At 44.9% G+C, this 21078-nt stretch overlaps 1 protein-coding gene across 8 annotated transcripts in view; it reads right to left on the bottom strand.

Annotated features, from left to right (window-relative positions):
- The window catches only part of ARSG (arylsulfatase G), a 125498-nt gene that overhangs the window by 36033 nt on the left and 68387 nt on the right, over positions 1-21078 (bottom strand). For 7 of the 8 annotated variants that reach the window (XR_014153303.1, XM_081849746.1, XM_081849744.1 and 4 more), the window contains 3 exons: positions 20010-20206; positions 14435-14515; positions 4920-5028 (listed from right to left, as the gene is read on the bottom strand). Coding sequence is in view for 7 of the 8 variants with exons in the window: in XM_081849746.1 (XP_081705872.1) it covers positions 4920-5028; positions 14435-14515; positions 20010-20206 (387 nt within the window). In the remaining variant the exon portion in view is untranslated. The remainder of the gene's footprint in view (positions 1-4919; positions 5029-14434; positions 14516-20009; positions 20207-21078) is intronic. The other variant, XM_081849745.1, reaches the window with a different exon arrangement.

Here is a 21078-nt window from a genome sequence, read left to right as displayed (position 1 = left end):
AGTGGATTTACCCTTGCAATCCCAAAGAGATTTATGTCCACTGTTGAAAGCAACAACAAGAAGGATCTAGTGGTCCTTATTTACTCTAAGTATTGTTATTATTTGGGGACTTGGGGTCCAAAAAGCTGGGATCAGGGATGTTGTCGTTTAGTCGTGTCCGACTCTTCGAGACCCCATGGACCAGAGCACACCAGGCACTCCTGTCTCCCACTGCCTCCCGCAGTTTGGTCATGTTCGTAGCTTCGAGAACACTGTCCAACCATTTTGTCCTCTGTCGTCCCCTTCTCCTTGTACCCTCCATCTTTCCCAACATCAGGGTATTTTCCAGGAAGTCTTCTCTTCTCATGAGGTGGCCAAAGTATTGGAGCCTCAGCTTCACGATCTGTCCTTCCAGTGAGCACTCAGGGCTGATTTCCTTAAGAATGGACACGTTTGATCTTCTTGCAGTCCATGGGACTCTCAAGAGTCTCCTCCAGCACCATAATTCAAAGGCATCAATTCTTTGGCGATCAGCCTTCTTTATGGTCCAGCTCTCACTTCCATACATCACTACTGGGGAAACCATAGTTTTAACTATACGGACATTTGTCAGCAGGGATCAGAGATAGAAAGTCCTAAAATCAGAAAAGCCCACTCCCAATGGCAATAGCCAAAGGCACCGTCAAGAGCATCAAGAGCATCATCTAAGCCAGGTACACAGTGGATGGTAAGCAAAGGTGATGTGCAGACAGGAGCCAAGAGCAGGGAAGTAGATAAGATGCATGCAACATAAAGAGGTCAGCAGCAGCTTGCTCCTGCCCGGATGACTTAATATCCAGAGCAGAAGGTGGTGAAATCGTATTGGTTCCCTAGGCTCCTGGGTTCAAATCCCTACACAGCCAGGAAATACACAACAGTTGGCCTTGGGCAAATAATGGTCTCAGTTCACAGAGTTGTTTTGAGGATTCTGTCCTGAGCCCGCGAGATAAGCCAGGGAAAGAGCATAAATAACAAGAATTGATGTGAGCATGTTTCTACCAGCAGGTCGAGGCCAGATTACAATCCCAAAGCAAATATCCTGGGGTTATATAATAATAAAATTTATTTATACCCCACCCTCCCCAGCCAAGACAGGGCTCAGGGCAGCTAACACCAGGTATAAAACAACTGATTAAAATACAGCTTAAAAACAAGATTAAATTGCAGTCTCATTTCAGTAGAAACTCAAATCAAAAACTTTTTGGGGATGAAAACGTCAAATCTTCACCAAGGCCAACTATCCAGACTGGTCCTACGTGGGCCAGAAAAAAAGCCAAGGAAGTCTCCAAATAGGAGTTCCATCACAGGAGGAGAAAGGAAAAAGGAAAGAAGGGGAGGGGATCAAGTTGATTCCAAGCCAAAGGCCAGGCAGAACAACTCTGTCTTACAGGCCCTGCGGCAAGAAATCAGATCCTGCAGGGCCCTGGTCTCATGAGACAGAGCGTTCCACCAGGCCGGAGCCACTGTTGAAAAGGCCCTGACACAATACACCTCTTTTTGCCCTTGCATGCCTGATTTTTTTCAAAAGAAATCACTGGTGCTGTCGGAGAAGGCAACGTTGGGGCAAGGCAATCCCTGACTGTCACCTGCTGGAACCTGTGACACAAGCAGAACGGTTTTTAAACACTCACACCTACTTCAGGCTGTGCTTTATCTTTTGGTTCTCAAGCAAGTGTTAGCTGTGCCGTAGCTTCCCGAGATTTTGTCTCCCAGGAGTGGTGCCAAGGAGATGACACCCCAGGGAGCATCTTACACTGTTGCTATCTGGCCTTGGAAGCACCTGGTTCCCAAGCATAGACAGTGACAGCCTTGATTGCTCCCTGTGTTGCTTTCCCCTCCTTATGGGAGATGCAGAACTATGTGCTCCTGGCTACTGGTGACTTGGAGGAGAGCAACCACCAGGGGCTGTTTAGGGGAAGGGATGGTGGCCACGATCCCTTTCGAACACCTCACAAGATGCACCTGCGCTAGGGTTGCCCCCCATCCCTTTGAAAAACAGGGTCGCCCCGTTTTGAACAGCAGCGTCCCCTGTGCTGTTTGGGATGCCTTTTGCCCCATTTTCAGTCATGGAAAATATAAAATGGGCATTAAAAGTTTCCTCCTTTGTGCACTCACCCCAACATGCTTGTCTTGTGCAGCCTAGCTTGCTAGGCACCTCAGAAGTTAAGCCAGATGATTGATACTCCAGGTTAGCCAATAGAGCTCAGCAGCCTGCAGCTGGCTCTTATGGATTGGGCCGAGCTCTTGCCGATGGCTCTAAGAGGGAAGAGCAAAACGTTCCCCGGAGCAGCAGCCTCAGCCCCTTCAAAGCTAAGAATTTGTCGTTATCTCTTCCCCTCGTTCCTCTTTTGGCTGGGTTTCTACGTTTCTCATCTTTCTGGCAGGCAGAAATCCAGCAGGTGGGAAAGATTTCCTTTCCATATTGTTCTTGGGTGGCTTGCAGTGACTGACAGATTCATTTGGTCATTGCAGTGGATTGCTTTGAACTCATTTCTGCACCAGGTAAAAGTAAATTTTACACCCACAAATTCCCCTCTTTTTTGCCTGACCTGTCCCGTATTTTGCCCAAACAAAAGTGGCAACCCGGACCTGTACCCTCCCCTCCTTTGCTGCCAAGCGCAATGCCCCATTTGCCCCATCTCCTATTCCTCTCTCTTGAAGGCACTTTGCAAAGCATCGCCACCAACAGCAGGAAGCAAAATAGATCCCACAGCTCCTGTCGCCATTTGTGACTGCTCAGATGTTTGCCTATGAATGCAAAGCTCTGTACCACTTTAGGAAAACAAGAGGGCATGCCTGCACTCTCCACATCTACACTTAAGACCCAGTAACCACAGTTTTCAGTGCTGAGGACCACATGCCAGCCTGTGGGTTGGAGGCAAAAGGAGGAGGAGCAATAGATTGCATTTCTACCTCTGTACAGTGAGATAGTTTTACACTCACACACAGCCTTCTGGGGCGTTATCAGACTATTCCAGCCAGGCAAACACACTCAGTGATGGTCTAAATAACAACAACAGCAACAACAACATCGATGATGATGATGATGATGATGATGATGATGATAATAATAATAATAATAATAATAATGTATTTTGTGTTTTTATATTGTTATTTTATCTTGTGAGACCTGCGAGTATAGGGTGGTATATAAATTTCAACACAACAACAATATTAATTAATAACAACAACAACAATAACAATAGCAACAATAATAATGTTGTTGTTGAAATTTATATACTACCATATACCTGCAGGTCTCCAGACAAAATCACAATATAAAAACACAAAATACAAAAACAAAAGCAAAAGCAACTCAATCACCCCCTCCCAACACATTTTAAAGACATTGGATTATTTCATGTATTTTTAATTTTTTGTTGGAAGCCGCCCAGAGTGGTTGGGGAAACCCAGACAGATGGGCAGGGTATAAATAATAAAGTGTTGTTGTTGTTGTTAGATGTTAATCAGTCAAAGGCCTGGATAAAGAGGAACGTTTTTGCCCGGCGCCTAAAGATGTCTAATGAAGTCGCCAGGCAAAATTCCTTGGGGAGAGCATTCCACAGAAGGGGAGCCACTGCAGAGAAGGCCCTTTCTCGTGTTGCCACCCTCCGCACCTCTCATAGAGGGAGTGGGGCACACGAAGAAGGGCCTCAGAAGAGATGATCTCAGGGTGTGGGTACTATCTTCCAGGACCATCTCAGCAGTCCTGACAACAGTACTGTAAGACAGACCCCACATTAAGAATCCTATCTTATGTATGGGGGAAGCTGAGGATGAGAGGCAGCAGTTTGCCAAAAGCAAAGTTAATGACAGAGGTGAGATCTGAACAGTCAGCTTCCCACTGACCGTTTTGGCCAAGAAAACAAAAAGCTCATCCACAAAATACCATGCAGAGTAACAATACAGAAGCAAGTATCCTTGACTCCTTAACAGCAGTGTCCCCAGCAGGCCATCTGGATTAATGTGGGCACTCTCTATAGGTTTTTGTCTGTGTGTGGTAAGCAGTTTTTGATTCATGATACCAATGCAGTTACCAATCACAACAATAAGCATTGCATCACCTTACAGCAGCCGTTCTCTGCCTTGAGTCCCTAGATGTTGTTGGACTACAATTCCCATCATTCCTAGCCAGCATGGCCAGTGGACAAGGATGATAGGAGTTGTAGTTCAGTAGCATCTGAGGACCCAAGTTTGAGAAAGGCTGCCTTAGGGACAAACACATTTATTATGGCACAAGCTTTCAGGAACCAGTCAAATTGATCAGAAGCATGAAGTACTAGAGAGTTGGAAGCAGTGAGGTCAGAAGAAAGTGAAGTTACATAAGGTTATTAGTGGGGAATAATTTTTACTCCCGTTCTCATGAGACGGGGATTTTGAAATCTTTATCTGAGTAAACATCTCAAAAGTTAACTTTTGGCCACTTTCAAACCCAGCGTTCTCCAGGAGGAAAACAACCCCCTTGGAAGAACTCAGCTGTTGACTCAGTGGCCAGCATCTCTGAACCCCTTCACCCTGAACAGCCACATGTTTTTTTTGTCCCCTCCCCCCCAAAAAGCCTTCTTCTTAATCCTTATTTGCTGACACTGCCACACAGGTCTGAGAAAGGAGCTAAAGGGTGCAGAGGGTTGCATAAATCTGTGGGGGCTTAACAGAGTTTATTACTGGTTAACTCAGGACAACACCTCCATTTTCGTTGTTCTGTTTATCCCTCTGGAAATGGCAGGTTCCTCCACTTCCCAGGAATGTATGTTCTCAGCATTTCCGGTTCATGCCAGAGCAGTTCAGCTGTTTCCCACATGAAACCTGTGCCAGTTTTGGGTTTGGCCATCAACGCCCCTCTCCAGGCGGATCTTGAAAATGATCCCAGAAGAACAGCAGGCACTGTTACGTTCTCTTACCTCAACATCACAGGACTCGTGGCATTTGCCGGGATCTTCCCTGCCCAGTAGGCAAGCGTGGGAACCCGGTGACCCCCTTCCCAGGTCGTTTGCTTTGCTGAGCTCCCGCCTGCAAAATTTAAAGAGAGAAAATGTATTTGCGGAGGCCTGTCTGCCAGGAGAGTTCCCAAAGAGCCAAGATCGCAAAACAAAAGCTAAATAGTTAAGAGACAGGGGGACAAGTTCTCTCCTTTTAAAAAATGAGACAAACAATCCAATAACGGGGATGTGAAATTGTGCTAGCCCAAAACAGTGCATAACATAAATGATACAGCAATTCTAATGATCTCATCAATTCCTTCCTCTACGATGCTTCAGTTTATTCAGCACTGGCAACAGCAGAATGCAAGGCCTATTCAAGGTTGAATCTGGGATATTTTTAGCTTTTTCAACATGCACAGGGTGGGGACGGGGGAGACACTCCTGAAGATTATAAATGTTTACAAAGTACTGGTGCAGCACATAGCATGCTAAGCTTGAGCTCCATCCCAGCTGGATTGGCCGAATTTGGGTTAAGTCATCATGGTCTCGCAGCCACATTAACCTTCCTTCAGGACTAGCTGTGAATGCGCACAAGGCAAAGACTTGGCATGGACAAAAAGTGCAATGTCGAAACAGAATCTGTTCCGGAAGTCCATTCTGACTTCTAAAACGTTCAGAACCCAAAGAGCAGCTTCTGATTGGCTGCAGGAAGCTCCTGCAGCCAATCAGAAGCTGTGGAAGCCCTGTCGGATGTTCGGCTTCCAAAAATAGTTCGCAAACTGGAACACTCACTTCCGGGTTAGTGGCGTTCAGGAACCAAAACGTTTGAGAACTAAGCTGTTCAAAAACCAAGGAACGACTGATAGATGGGGGGTAGGGAATCAAGTGCAAATCCTGCTGTGGAGTCTGGAGTCACTGCCAGGATGAGGGGCATAGCAGGGAGGGAATGACAGCTGTGGCTGAGAGGAGGAAGCGAGGACAGGCTTGTTGGGGAGTGGGCTTGGACCGCTCTGCCTTAACACAAAGGAACACAGGAAGCTGCCTTAGACCAAGTCAAAAGTTCATCTGGTTTTGCATTGTCCACCTTGGCATTTCAGTGGCTTCCCCAAGATTTCAGAGAGAAGTTTCTCCCAGTCCTACTTGGAGACGATGGGGGCTGCATCTGGGACTTTCTGCATGCAAGGAAGATGCACTAACACTGAGCTATGGCCTCTAACGTGTACACTTGCAGCAGCAGCAGCAGCAGCGAAAACATGGCTTCAGAGACAGTGCACCTGACAAAGGGTCAGGATGAAGAGAGGTGGGTGGAAAGGCTGACCTCTGATCCAGGAGATGCAAAGGTTCTCCGCTGACAACAAAAAGAACTCATGAGAGCAGGTGCCCCGCTTTAAAAACTTTTTATTCCACTTTCAAGATTTAGGAAGAACACCTTCGCCTTCCATTGTACTTTTTATAAATAGTTTCAAAAGTCGCACAGCTGTTTTCAACCACTGGAACATCCACATTTTTTCTCATTGCCTAAGTCAGATAGGAGGCATACAGGAAACACTTTAATTGATTCCGATTCAGTTCTGCTTGTACATCTAGTCCTCAGGGGCTAGACAGAGATGGGCTTGTCTGTGCTTTGTTTCCCCAACAAGATTTGGAAATGTTTGGTACGTAGAGCTGTTACATCCAGACTGCATAAACATTTATATAACCATGTCAGACCGTGCTGCTTTGTTTAAAAATGATCTCTCCTCCTCCTCCTCCTCCTGCTGCTGATGGCAAATTGTTTTTATTTAACGAAATATATAAGTTGCTTGATTGCAGCAAAAATCTCTGAAACGGTTTACAATAAGTTTCAAAATTACCTGTACAGTTTTAAATATTGAAAAACAATTATTTTAGGACACATTAGCCCCTACACATTTGCACAAAAATGTTCTAAGCAGGCCATGAAAACAGTACAGGGAAGGGGTCTGTCTCATGTCAACAGGCAGGTGCTGCCATACTAAAAGACTGATTTCTTAAAATTGTAAGCAACATCTGAAAGCAGCCCTGTTTAGGGAAGTTTTCAATGTTTGATCTTTTACTGTATTTTAAATATTCTGCTGGGAGCCGCCCAGAGTGGATGGGGAAACCCAGCCAGATGGGAGGAATATAATAAAATTTATTATGATGATTAATTGCGGAAGAGGAATTATGCGGTCCCTGTAACGGTGCCAGTTCCGCAGATCAGAATAGTGGAATGGGCACAAAAGGGCTTCAGGTACCAACTGTGACACCTTGAATTTGGCCTGGTAACAAGCGGGTAACCGGTGCCATTCTCGAAGCAGAGGTATTACATGCAAACAATCACTCACTCCTGTCAGCAACCGTGCTGCAGCATTCTGAATTAACTGCGGCTTCTGCATCACAGACCTCTGACTTTGTTTGGGTTATGTAGGCTGCTTGAGCAATGAAGGCTCTCCTTACTCCGATGTGGAACCCTGATTGTCACATGATAGGCTCCACTCTACAGATGTGCCACTCAATGCATGAATGGTGGGAGTATAGTATGGGTACCAGTCATATTAGAAAAACTAACCAATAAACTGAAACTGACAGGGGGACAAAAGCAAGATGACACCTCCACCCCGTTATGGCTCCCCTTTATCACATACACAGCCCAACAAGGCAATAACAAGTATCCACCAACAGCATACGAATCAATGTGGCTAACCTGATTCAAAAAACACTCACCCACCCCACTCACACATGAAAACGAAGTTCACCACAGCCAACCCCAAACAAACAGCCACACCCTAGGCCAGGCTTCCTCAACCTTGGCCCTCCAGATGTTTTGAGACTACAGTTCCCATCACCTCTGACCACTAGTCCTGCTAGCCAGGGATCATGGGAGTTGTAGGCCAAAAACATCTGGAGGGCCGAGGTTGAAGAGGCCTGCCCTAGGCCAACCCCTTTCTCGCTCACCACCAAAGGAACACAAGCGAATAGTAAAGAGAACCTGCACAAGCAATGCTGGCACAAAACCCCACACATACATTAAGTAAAATAGAAATATTGCCACTGGACCCCACACCCACTCACCATGGCCCCCTCCACCTCTTTCCCTCTTTTCTTTCTGAGGTAACACTAATGTCTCAACAAATGAAACTGATCTGTAGAAAATGCAACTTGAAAAAAGAGATATTGCCCATACTTCTGTAAACCAAGAAATCGTTAATAAAAAATACATGGGGGTGGGAATGAATGGTGGAAGTAGGTAGAGCTGCCCCAAATGCAATCATGGTTGAGGCCCTGATCTCCACCTCACAAAACTGATAAGCTCTGGGGAAGGGAGGGAGTAGGTCAAATAGGATTAGAGCACTTTGAACTCAATTTTCCCCCTGGCCCCACCATCTAAACACAGTGTTTTCCAAGCTTGGGTCTCCAGTTGTTGAACTACAACTCCCATCATCCCTGGCTAGCAGGACCAGTGGTGAGGGATCATGGGAATTGTCGTCCAGAAACAGCAGGAGACTCAAATTTGGGAAAGACTGGCAACACCCAGCCTCTTTGTACAAGCTGGAAAACTACACCTTCCCATATGATAGGAATTTTATGGCCTTAGATATATGGTAATGTTCATAAGTGTACCAACCAAGCACATACATAGATCAGCACAGGAAGACCGACCTGAAGCCATTTTGATTCCTAAACTGAGCAAATGTTTTCTCTGCAAGGTCAAAGTGGAAAAGCCTCCCCATTGTCTTTTTCTTCACAAATCCTGTCTTAAGGGTATGTCTGTGTTTGAATAGGGTGTGAGCCTGTGACCTGGCCCAGGAACTAAGTATTTATCACTACAAAAGAATGGCCAAGCTCCGCAGGCAATCCAGTCTAGTAACCTGCCAGGCAGGAGATAAACAAGGACAGGAGAAAAACAACATTCAAATTTCTGTTTAGACCGCCTTTTCTGTGATATAGGTATGATATATCTGAGGGGTGGTCTTAGGTTACACACCTTCTGTGATGTATGTATGATGTTTCTGGGGGTGGTCTTGATCTACAGGGTGGCAATTTCAAAAGCCTTTATAAGGCCTTGCACACTATTTTTTGGGGTCCTGCGTGTGAGGGGAGCACCCTGTTGCAACAGATCAATAAAGATCAAGCTTACTAGCTGCTTTGCTTCTCAATATTCTCTGGTTGGCCTCTGTTATTTTCTCCTACCAATAGGGAACCTATGTAAGGACTCTATATGGGCTCTTGGATGGGCATTTTTTTGTTTACAACACCGGCCTAGGTTTGGATACGGCTGCCTAAAACCCTGGGAACACTCCTCACATTCAAGCTGAAGAAAGATAAAAGAGATGTTTGCTGCTTTCTGTTGTAGCTGCATTGGCTAATTGTTGTTTTTCTAATGGAAAGGCTCTGCTTTGCAAATAGGCTAAATGAAACAAACTCAATTCAAGTGACTTCCTCCCCCGCCCTTTCGAAAATCAAAAACGATGAGTGCTTGTTGACAAGCTCATTCACCTCCCTTCTTCCCCAAAGCACAGTGTCCGTAAACACAAAGGGTACAAATCGCACCAGCCCTAATAAGGTGCTTTTTCTGGACCAACTCTGTGCTGAAGTGCCCATCCACGCAAAATAACACAGGCCTGTGGCATTTATTTCAATAATCAAATGTTATGCAAGCATCCTGTTGCATTAAATTACAAAGGCCAAGGCTTCTGGGGGAAATCTGACGGAGGAGAGAAAACAGAATGTTTCCTTGTAAGGGAGAGGGGGTGGGGATGGACAAACCCAAATACACCCCCTGGAAAGGCCCAAAATGGAAAATTACCAGGGCATGGGATGTCACTTGATTTATTGCACGCATAACTTTTTGCCAGGAAACATATTGAGATGCTTTCTGGAGGACTTTAGGGCTTGTCTATAGCTCATGCAAACATTGTAAGACTCACCCCCAAAGCTCAAGTTCAGTCCTGCTGTTGGAAAGTTTGCCGTTTTAGAGGGGTGGTTTTCAACCAATTCCGAACAGGGCTGCACTACTTCTGAAGAATGAGGTTCACAGGCTAGGGAAGGGGCCCTGGTGGTTTGGAGCAGAGCTTAGTGCACCTGCTGTGGCCACTTATGGATAGAGATCACCTGGCTATGTCTCTTATATTTTGGTAGCCTTCAGATTAGACCACTGCCACATGCAGTACATGCTTCCTTTCAAGTCTGTGGTTAGTTCAAAATGCAGGTGGTGACACAGGTGCAGAAGACCAGGCATTGGGATTATATTTATACTGCTGGTGTTGAAAACACTGTCTCCCACTGTCACCACTTCGGCACCAGAGTACTAGCTGACCATCTTCGCCCTTAGCTAATCACCATGGCTGTCCTCAGATATTTTCTCCTCTGCTTCCGAAGGAAAGGCAGGTGATTATAACTCCCACCATCCCTGGCCATTTGCCACACTGGCTGGGGCTAATGGGATTTGCAGCCCAAAACACCTTTCCTCCACTCTCCAGAATTTCAGCTTTTCCCAATTTTACCTGGAGGTGTTAGGGATTGAACCTTGAGCATGCCAAGCAAGTGTTCTACCACTCAGCTATAGTCCTTCCCATGGTTCTGGGAAGCAGGACAGGAAGACTACAGACATCTCGTTGTTGGTTCGAGACTTCCAACATCAGGCTTTCAGTAGTATGCTTCCTTTGAATCTTGAGCTTCCATCTAGCCATTATGACTAACAACCATTAAAAGCATAATCCGCTGTAAATTTAATCTACTTCAAAGGCCTCTGAGCTCTTGGCCGTCACATCCTGTGGCAGCACATGCCTAATTTGAAGATGTGATTTGTTTTATGCTGTGTAAATAAGGAATAACTAATGTTGCCAGACTACAACTCCCATCATTCCTTGGCCACTGTACAGCATGGGGTGGGGCTGATGGGACCTGGGATCCAATAACATGCAGAGGACCATAGGTTCTTTACCCTTGTGATATAGTGAGATGCTGGGTTGAAATATGGCACTTAGAGATGCGAACTGGTTAACTAATTTCCAGAAATAAATGAGAAGTTAAGTCGTATGGCCAGAGAGGAAGTTTTAGAAGCGGGGAAGGGATTTTAAATGAAGACAGCAAAGCCCCGGGACTGTAAGTTCTGCGGCAGCTTTTTATTATAAATGTCAGACCATTCCTTTCTATATTTGGAAACGGACAGGAAACATATGTGGAAATAGCTGCTGCTTCTGCTCTCAAAGAGCAACTGGGGAAATATGACTTTACACAAACACACACAGAGAGAGAGAGAGAGAGAGAGGGAGAGAGAGAGAGAGAGAGAGAGAGAGAGTGTGTACTAGAAGCAGGAATCAAATACTTCACAGTGTGGCCTCTTGCCTACCTCAACATAAATAATCCCACTAATGCAAAAGAGACACACAGATGCAGATCTGATCAGAGTTATCTTTACAATGAGAGAGATGTTTTCAAAGGCATGAAAAACAAAGGGAGCCTCTTGGGTAACTTGGCACCTCTTAGAAAAAAACTAACGTTTCAGTGAAACCAAATACCGATAAATGGAACTAACAAGCAGAATTATGCTAAAGTGAACACCTTGGGGTCTCTGTATTCTATCAGAGAGCATAAATTCCACCACTCGGACTCGGTCAGCACTGCAGCTGCTAGTTTGTTTTGGGGCATTTTTGATGAGCTTTCAGCACAGTTGCAATGATCCCAGTAAAAATCCCGGTTTCCCAAAGCTGCTGTTGGAGGGAAATCACTACTGTTACTAATCAGAGATTAGCAACTTCTTAAGAGAGATTTTTGGCCTATTAAGCAACACATAAAAAAGCTTTTAAACAAATAAAGAAGGGCCAGATTCAACCAAGTTGTTGCACTTGCGAGAGCCAGCACAATAAGACCTGCTAGGACAGCAAGGCTTTCATCCTCCTCTCACCCCCCATGCCTGTGCACTCTGCATCCCTCTCTAATTGTTTTGGGAAGGGCGGGAGAAACACCAGAACAGTATATGGGGAAAGGAGAGGGGACATCACTCCAGTAAAGGTAAAGGGACCTCTGACCATTAGGTCCAGTCGTGGACGACTCTGGGGTTGCGGCGCTCATCTCGCTTTACTGGCTGAGGGAGCCGGCGTACAGTTTCCGGGTCATGTGGCCAGCATGACTAAGCCGCTTCTGGCGAACCAGAGCAGCGCACGGAAACGCTGTTTACCTTCCCACCGGAGCGGTGCCTATTTATCTACTTGCACTTTGACATGCTTTCGAACTGCTAGGTTGGCAGGAGCAGGGACCGAGCAACGGGAGCTCACCCCATCGCGGGGATTCAAACTGCCGACTTTCTGATTGGCAAGCCCTAGGCTCTGTGGTTTAACCCACAGCGTCACCCGCATCCCATCACTCCAGTAGACAAGCAGAAATGCTTATGCTGACGGAGTGATCCGCTCAGCGCGACACTGAATTCCAATTTGTAGGAATCCAATTTGTGTGTGCTCTCCTCTTCCAACCGGTCTCATAATTTCCAGAATAGGAACAAGATGCCTACACTGATTCCCAGATGTTTCCAATATGGGTGACACAGTATAGAGGTATCTTGTATGTGCCTCATTCAGCACTGACTCATTGAAATCTCCTCCTCGGCAGAAAAGGCCATGGCACTGCATCGCTGTCATTTCAGGGCAAAGCAAGACTTGGATCCTATTCTCCTGATGAAATCAAAATGATGGCAGGAGATCGCTTTTCATCAGCGTTTCTTACATATAACAAGGAGGTCCCAATATCTGCTCACTACACAGCATCAAAGGGGTAAGGAAAGAAGGAAGGAAACCAAGCTCCACAATGCATTAACAAACTTTGAGCCCATGAGAAAAATCAGGCCACTTCAAAATAATCCAGATCACAACTCCAGCGCTTTGCGGGGAATGAGAGACAGTCTGTCAGTATCTCTCCTAGTGAATTACAAACTGATAATAAACATCTTTGGGTATTATCTCTCTGTAAACATGTGGTGCTATTTTTAAGATAATCCCCGCTAAGAGGGCACTGCCCATCAAAATTTGAACTTTGGCTAGTACATCAAAGTTAAAACTGGGAACACTGAAATTATTATCGAGTCCAAGGACTCCCTCTCAAGTGGGAACCATCCCCAGTAACCACAGCGACAGTGAGAATACAAGAAAATTTCCTCTTCTATGAATCCACTGGCAAGCACTTCAAAAACTGTGTTCAATGTTGTATGAGCAAATCTGAAAGTCCAAGACAGCTAAAACACGCATATAAGTATAAGACACTTTCTGATGTTCCAGTTGGTTGTTTAGGGTAGAGGAGCTCTTCGTTTTGTTTGGCTTTGGGTGTGTACATTTTGCTATTTGAGCATCATCCAAGTGTCCCTATTTTCCAGAGACAGTCCTGAATTTACAGATGCCATCCCAGTTTCTGATTTGATCCCACAATGTCCCGCTTTTCCTTAGGACATCTCTATTTTCATCGGGGAAATGTTGGAGGGTATGGAGTTATGCAACCCTAGAGCCAAGGAGGCAAACTAAGGCCCAGGGGCCAGATCCGGCCCAATCACCTTCTAAATCCGGCCTGCGGGTGGTCCAGGAATCAGAGTGTTTTTACATGAGGAGAATGTGTCCTTTTATTTAAAAGGCATCTCTGGATTATTTGTGGGGCATAGGAATTCATTCATTATTATTTTTTTCAAAATATAGTCCAGCCCTCCACAAGGTTTGAGGGACCGGCCCATGGCTGAAAAACTTTGCTGACCCCTGGTCAAGGAGATAAATAATTATACACCCTTTAGAAGACATCTGAAGGCAGTCCTGTAAAGGGAAGTTTATAAATGTATAATGTTTTATTATGTTTTCATATATGTCGGAAGCCTCCCAGAGTGGATCATCATCACTACTCCCATCATCATCACTACTACTGCTACTAGTGAGTAAGGTAAAGGTAATGGGGCCCCTGACCATTAGGTCCAGTCAGGACCGACTCGGGGGTTGCGGTGGTCATCTCTCTTTATTGGCTGAGGGAGCTGGCGTACAGCTTCCGGGTCATGTCGCCAGCATGACTAAGCCGCTTTTGGCGAACGAGAGCAGCACACGGAAACGGCGTTTACTTTCCCATCGGAGCGGTACCGATTTATCTACTTGCACTTTGGCGAGCTTTCGAACTGCTAGGTTGGCAGGTAGGACGTCTGTATTTTCATCAGATAAATGTCGGAGGGCATGCACCAGTTTGTATTCTGTGAAATGGGTACTTTATTTTTCCAACCCAAAAATGCCCCAACCCCAAAATGCTGGGCCTCCCTGATCTAAGTCTTCCATGGCAAGGGTGCTACAACCAGTGAAGGAGGAAGAGGTCAGTGCTATTGGACTGAAACAGAGGATACATCCTAACTTCCCTTCCAGCTTTTTGCCTGAATTTTGATAAGGGAGCTTATAGAAAACAAGATCCTGATTTCTGCACACGTGCTGCGAAAGAGCCGAACAAGCCTTAGAAACGAATGAGTGCCAGCAGTTAGTTACCTCTTCTTGTTTGCCATCTCCCCGTGTAGGGACCGACACTGCCCGCAAAGTCACACTTCTCAGCCCAAGGCCCGTTATCTCCTAGGAGGGAAAGAAAACTCCTTGTTGAAAACAGAACGGGAAAGTCCTTTTAATCCAAAACAAGGAGAACTAGCAAGAAAGTTAATAGAGCATGCTTCTGTTCCCCATCAAACCCCTTCAAATGAACCTTAATACGTTAAGAAAGCTACAGTGGTACCTCAGGTTACATACGCTTCAGGTTACATACACTTCATGTTACATACGCTTCAGGTTACAGACTCCGCTAACCCAGATATAGTGCTTCAGGTTAAGAACTTTGCTTCAGGATGAGAACAGAAATTGTGCTCTGGCGGCGCAGCAGCAGCAGGAGGCCCCATTAGCTAAAGTGGTGCTTCAGGTTAAGAACAGTTTCAGGTTAAGAAGGGACCTCCGGAACGAATTAAGTACTTAACCTGAGGTACCACTGTACTTCCAAAGAATGATTATGGGCAGTACAAAAAGCTTCCTTTTAATATTGTTACCAATATAATGGCTTATACCGAGCTAAAAAATAATTTAAAAAGCAAGAGTCACAAGAACATTCAGGAAACACCAGAGTTCAAGGGAGGCTTTATTTGCAGGCAAATGGCTTGTTTGTTTGCTTCTAAATGGGCTGGTACCCTGTCCTTTTTTTCAGCCAGAGCGCTTTACGGCACCTCTCAGGCGGGTACCATTGTGGGCCGGTGTCGTCCCCCGCACTCCATGCCTTTACATACTTCCAAGAAGTCCAAAACAAACATTTAAGTCAAAACAGAAGCTGGCCTGCTTGTACGAGTCTACATTTTTTTGAGATCAATGACTCCACCTAGCTCCTAGCTGTTCCTAGCTGCCACTGGTCAAGCTACAAGGTGGGACCAATTTTGTATTTTCTTTTCTTTAATCCATCTCCGTGTAGCGGCAGTGGGCCTCTGGATTCTTTATTAAAAGGTTACAAAGGATGCAGAACAATCAGCAAAATTGATAGTAAATAACTTATCAACTGAGAATTGTAAGATAACTAAAGGCACTAGACAAGGTTGTACGCTGTCACCTTTATATTAGTTTTAGAAGTTTTGGCACAAAGAATAAGAATAAGAATAAATTAAAGGAATAAGGGTGGGAAAGAGACAATACAAATTAAAATCATTTGCATATGGTGCGGTGATATCGGTAGAAGAACCAACAGAGTTAATTCCGAAAGCATTAGAAGAGATCAATTTTTCTGGAGAAATAGCAAGTTTTAAAATTAATAAAGATAATACCAAGCTCCTGGTAAAGAACATGAATGATGATAGTAAAAATAAATTACAAAATATATCAGGGCTACAGATTGAAAAGAAGGTTAGGTATTTATTGTGTATGGTTAACAGCAAAGAATATAAATCTATATAAATATAAATCTATATAAAGATAATTATTTGAAAGACAACAGACTTTTTAGAAAGGAATGGAAGTGGTTTATTGAGTATTTACAAACTGTAAACAAATCAAGACATTGGCAGGATCACTGTAAAAACTTGCAGTTTTAAAAAAATATATGAGAATAGACGATTAAAAGAATAAGTTAAGGCAATTTAGAGTATGCAGGAAACGACGAAAATAAATGCAAGGAACCGCAGAAAGAGGGGGAAGGGAGTCAAAAATGTTAAAACTTTGTTAAATAATTGTTGTAATGTATATAAATGAAAATTATATAAATATTTTTTAAAAATTAAGGGATACAAAGGATGACAATTTTGAACAAAAGGGTTAGTGTGGAAGAAACCCAGGAAAGATGGTTGCCAGAATGGATGGGTGCTATTGAAGTTAACAAGCAGGTGATAAATATGCTACCTAGAATAACTAATTATAGGTTGTTGTTGTTTTAATAAATTCAATGACACAAATGCCACCCTATCAGTTAAGCTGCCTTGCGGCCTGAGAGAAACTGAGTAGAAGGTAGTGGTCAAGTCCTGTGATGGATGGTCCAGGAACCAGATGCCTGGTTGTAGGACAGGGACCAAGTGCTCCTTCAGTCATGTCAAGCTTTTCAAAAGAGCCAGGTCTGAGCATCAGTGAGGTCACTCAAAGGCATCTATCACACCCCAACCAGACACATAAAGCACATTTATACCATTTTGGCAGTCATAGCTTCCCCAAAACAATGCTGGGAACTGTAGTTTACGACCCACAGAGCTACAATCCCCATCACCTTTAGCATACTACAGTTCCCAGCATTCGGGGGGGGGTTGGTGGGGGGGGCCATGATTGCTAAAGTACAGTGGTACTTAATTCGTTCCAGAGGTCCGTTCTTAACCTGAAACTGTCCTTAACCTGAAGCACTACTTTAGCTAATGGGGCCTCCTGCTGCTGCTGCGCTGCCGGAGCACGATTTCTGTTCTCATCCTGAAGCAAAGTTCTTAACCCGAGGTACTATTTCTGGATTAGCGGAGTCTGTAACCTGAAGCGTATGTAACCTGAGGTACCACTGTAGTTAAGAGTGTTTTAAATGTATGCTGTGGATCCAACCTGAGTCACTACTCTCTCCAGGAACCAGAAGAAACTCAAGACAAGAGTACCATATATATATTTATTGAGGAAGAAAACCAACCTTCCAGTCTATGGGTTGCAAACATAAGGAAAGGAAACGATTCAGGCTTGGATCTTAATGAGCCAAATGTGATCTCATTAAAAATGGATTTAGGGACTGGAAATTCCGTTTCAATTAAGTAGGGATTTGTGCTTTAATTTTTAGACGTGGATGACAAGGTTCATCCTTTTGACTGAAATGACACAGTCAAATGAAGATAACCCAACAATAATGGACATGTTCCCAAGTTTCACAGTCTGGGAATGTGAAATAGAAAGAGTCCTGAATGAAGCACTGAGAGATGGAATGAGTCTTAGCTCGGAGGCTAAGCATATCGAGTCATACCCTCCAACGTTTCTCTGATGAAAACAGGGACGTCCCATTCCATAATGATATTTTTTACTATTTATACCCCACACATATCTTACTGGGTTGCCCCAGGCACTCTGGGCAGTTTCCAACATGTATAAAAACATAATAAACCATTACACGTTTTTTTAAAAAAACTTCCCTATACAAGATTGCCTTCAGATGGCTTGGGGGGGGGGTCAGATAACTCCATACCCTTCAATATTTCTTCAGTGAAAATAGGAATATCCTAAGGAAAAGCTGAGGCTCCAATACTTTGGCCACCTCATGAGAAGAGAAGACTCCCTAGAAAAGACCCTGATATTGGGAAAGATGGAGGGCACAAGGAGAAGGGGACGACAGAGGACGAGATGGTTGGACACTGTTCTTGAAGCTACCAGCATGAGTTTGACCAAACTGCGGGAGGCAGTGGAAGACAGGAGTGCCTGGCGTGCTCTGGTCCATGGGGTCACAAAGAGTCGGAGATGACTAAACAACTAAACAACAACAACAACAACAAAGGAAAAGCGGGACATTCTGGGATCAAATCAGAAACCAGGACAGCTTCTCTAAATCAGGGACATCCCTGGAAAATAGGGACACTTGGAGGGGCTGTCGAGTTAACTCTGCTATTGCACAAGTTCAAGAAAACAGGGGCTTGGGTGACAGGCTTTCAGCTGCCTCAGAGAAGAGCAGATTTCAGTGCACTAAGCCCTCAGCTGCATGAATCTATAGATCACCTTGAGGCACACATCCCATTATGGGTCAAACAAATAGATTTGGGTTCAGTCCAGCTTGAGGGCAAGCGGAAGCTCCCTCAAAAGACTGTCATGTGCAGGGTGCAGTAGAGTGTGTGCAGAGCTACGTGTTCCTCCAGCGTTACTGAAGCTAAGCAGCTGCAGACCTGGCCAGATCCTTGGATGGGAGAGCATGGGTAGCTTCACACAAGAACGAGACACAGCACATGAAGAAATATTTTCAAGAACAGAATGTAATATGCAGAGGTAGGATATTCCGACCAATTAATCAAACTGAAAGTCACTGACAGTCCCTTCTCTGCAACCTGAGGCTAGCTGGGGCTGACTGGAGTTGTGGGTCAAAACATCTAGAGGGTACCAGGTTGGTCAAGTCTGATGTGAGCTGGAAGGGTCTCCAAGGGTCAGGTAGTCCAAAGCCCTGCAATACAGGAAAAGTGGGCCTTCCCTATTGCCTGAAAGGTCCCCTCCTTACCCCACCGATGAAATTAGGCTTGAAAGAAGCATTCCATTACAGGCAACAGATTATAGGGTTCAATCTGGTTTACAAATAGGCTTATGGGCCCCAAAAAATTGGCAGCCCATGATGGCGTGTTATACAATTTCTAAAGACCATACAAGAGAACACTGTTTATTCAAGTTTTTCAAAGCTCCCCTCAGATCAACTTGGAAATTACCCAGGTTCTTAGCGGGGGATAGGGAGAGAGATTTGAAGATGTCAGGTAGTTATTTATTTTTAAACCAACTGAAGGATCCTTTTTCTTCCCCTACAGAAATGAATGGCAGCCATTGGCGGATGGATGGGTGGGGGGGGGGCAAGGGGACAAAGGGTCCTCCTGAAAGAACAGATTTTTCCATCAGCCTCCAGTTTTGCCCCCACACCTCTTGAAACCAGGCCTATGCAACACAGCGGTGTGTGACGTAGCTTCTTTACGTTGCTCTGGGCCAATTTTAAAGAAGCTTGTGGGGGGGTTTGGCAACAGAAACAATATTGTCTGCAGCTGCCAAAAAAACCCTTCAAAATCCCTGGCTGACAAAGTCTTTACTCAGGGTAATGCCAAGCCTTTGCCAGTCAGGGAAGACAGCAAATCTTCATCCACTCCGATTTCAATTTGGGCAGAAGCTCTGTGCAGTAGAACTTGTCACAGGGTGGAGGGGGCGAATACAATGGTACCTCGGGTTACATATGCTTCAGGTTACATACACTTCAGGTTAGAGACTCCGCTAACCCAGAAATAGTGCTTCAGGTTAAGAACTTTGCTTCAGGTTGAGAACAGAAATCGTGCGGCGGCAATGCAGCAGCAGCAGCAGCAGGAGGCCCCATTAGCTAAAGTGGTGCTTCAGGTTAAGAACAGTTTCAGGTTAAGTACGGACCTCCGGAACGAATTAAGTACTTAACCTGAGGTACTACTGTATTTAAAAGTTCGCCCCTCTTTTTACGAGACCCTGAAGTTCTTTTCCTGGGTTGCGAGAACTGCCATGGCACCCTTACTGAAATCTGCCCTATCCAAATGTTCCTTTTCTTCTTTTTTATTTTTATTTTTTGGTCAGATTCTTTCCCCTCCCCCTAGTTTTCCGTAAGACTACTGTGTGAGGTAAATAAGGCTCAGGGATAATAACTAGCTCAAGGTCCCCTTTGAGCTTAATGGCTGAGGCAGGATTTGAATCCAAGGCCAACACGCCACAACTAAGCCATTTGACATTCTGCTGGAACAAGGCACTGTGTTGTACATTCATATTTATTAAGTTATTCAGGCTGCTTTGTGTTAGCGCAGCTGAAGCCAAAGAAAGCCTCATAACATTCCCCCTAAAACCAGCCGCCTAAGCTATCTTCGTTACAGTGACTGGGGTTATATTGCTTCACCTGTGAACCAGAGGAGCGTGTTTTCCTTCGCGGTGCTGTCAACTTTGTCTTTTATTCGTCCCACCAGGGCATCCATCTCCCTCAGGTTTGCTCCGTATGGATCTTGTCCAGGCAGGTCCCATGTTGGCTGAGCCAACGTCAAAGGCACATGCATATGAGCCAGGGCGATATATAGGAAGAATGGGTGTCCACTCCGGCTAGAGAGAAAACACAGAAAGGCACACTGGTTAATTAAATGGAGGAAGGCATGATTTGGTCAGAATGGAGGCCGCACGGCTGCCCAACAGTCTATTACTACGGCCATGATAATATAACTTCTTTCCACTCAGCTGGCCTGAAATTGTAAGAGATTCTTTCTCCAAAATTGCAGTGGTTCTGCTTATTTAAGTCTGTGTTTTTCAAACCAAACAGGGGACCTCATCATGTCCACCATAGATGTCCCCAGACTGCTTGTTGCAGAGGAAGCTAAGCCACGTTCTAAGAACCACTGTCAGTTCATGCAGAACATTAGCTGGGCCTGTTGAGCCTCACCATTGTCCCCAAGTAAACTAAGCGTGCTGTTCAGAATGTAACCAATCCTTATCTGTAACTGTGCATTGCAAGGGAAGTGCTGGTCAGGAAAACTTGTCAGCCACTACTGATATTCTCACCGAGGCATACTTCTGAGGAACCCAAACCACAAGTTTGAAAATCACCAATTTAGGCCACGCCTGCACTGTTGTCGGGCAATAGAAGGGGAGGAGTGGGCAGTGTATCCCTTGATTCAGGAATCGCAAAACACCAGAGATTCATGCAACAACGCGGCTTCAGTAACAACACAAACATTGATTCAGGTGGTGTCAGTACAGTGATACCTTGGTTTTCGAACTTAATCCGTTCCAGAAGTCCTTTCTTAAACCAAAATGTTCTTAAACCAAGGTGTGCTTTCCCATAGCAGCGAGGGACTCAAATTACAAATGGAACACATTCAACAGGAAGCGGAACATGTTCTGTTTCCAAGGCAAAGTTCACAAACCAAAACACCTACTTCCGGGTTTGCAGTGTTCTTAATCCAAGTTGTTCATAAACT

Source organism: Podarcis erhardii, assembly GCF_964252035.2.
Source record: "Podarcis erhardii genome assembly, chromosome: 2".
NCBI lineage: Eukaryota > Metazoa > Chordata > Lepidosauria > Squamata > Lacertidae > Podarcis > Podarcis erhardii.
This window is presented reverse-complemented; position numbering and strand designations above follow the sequence as displayed.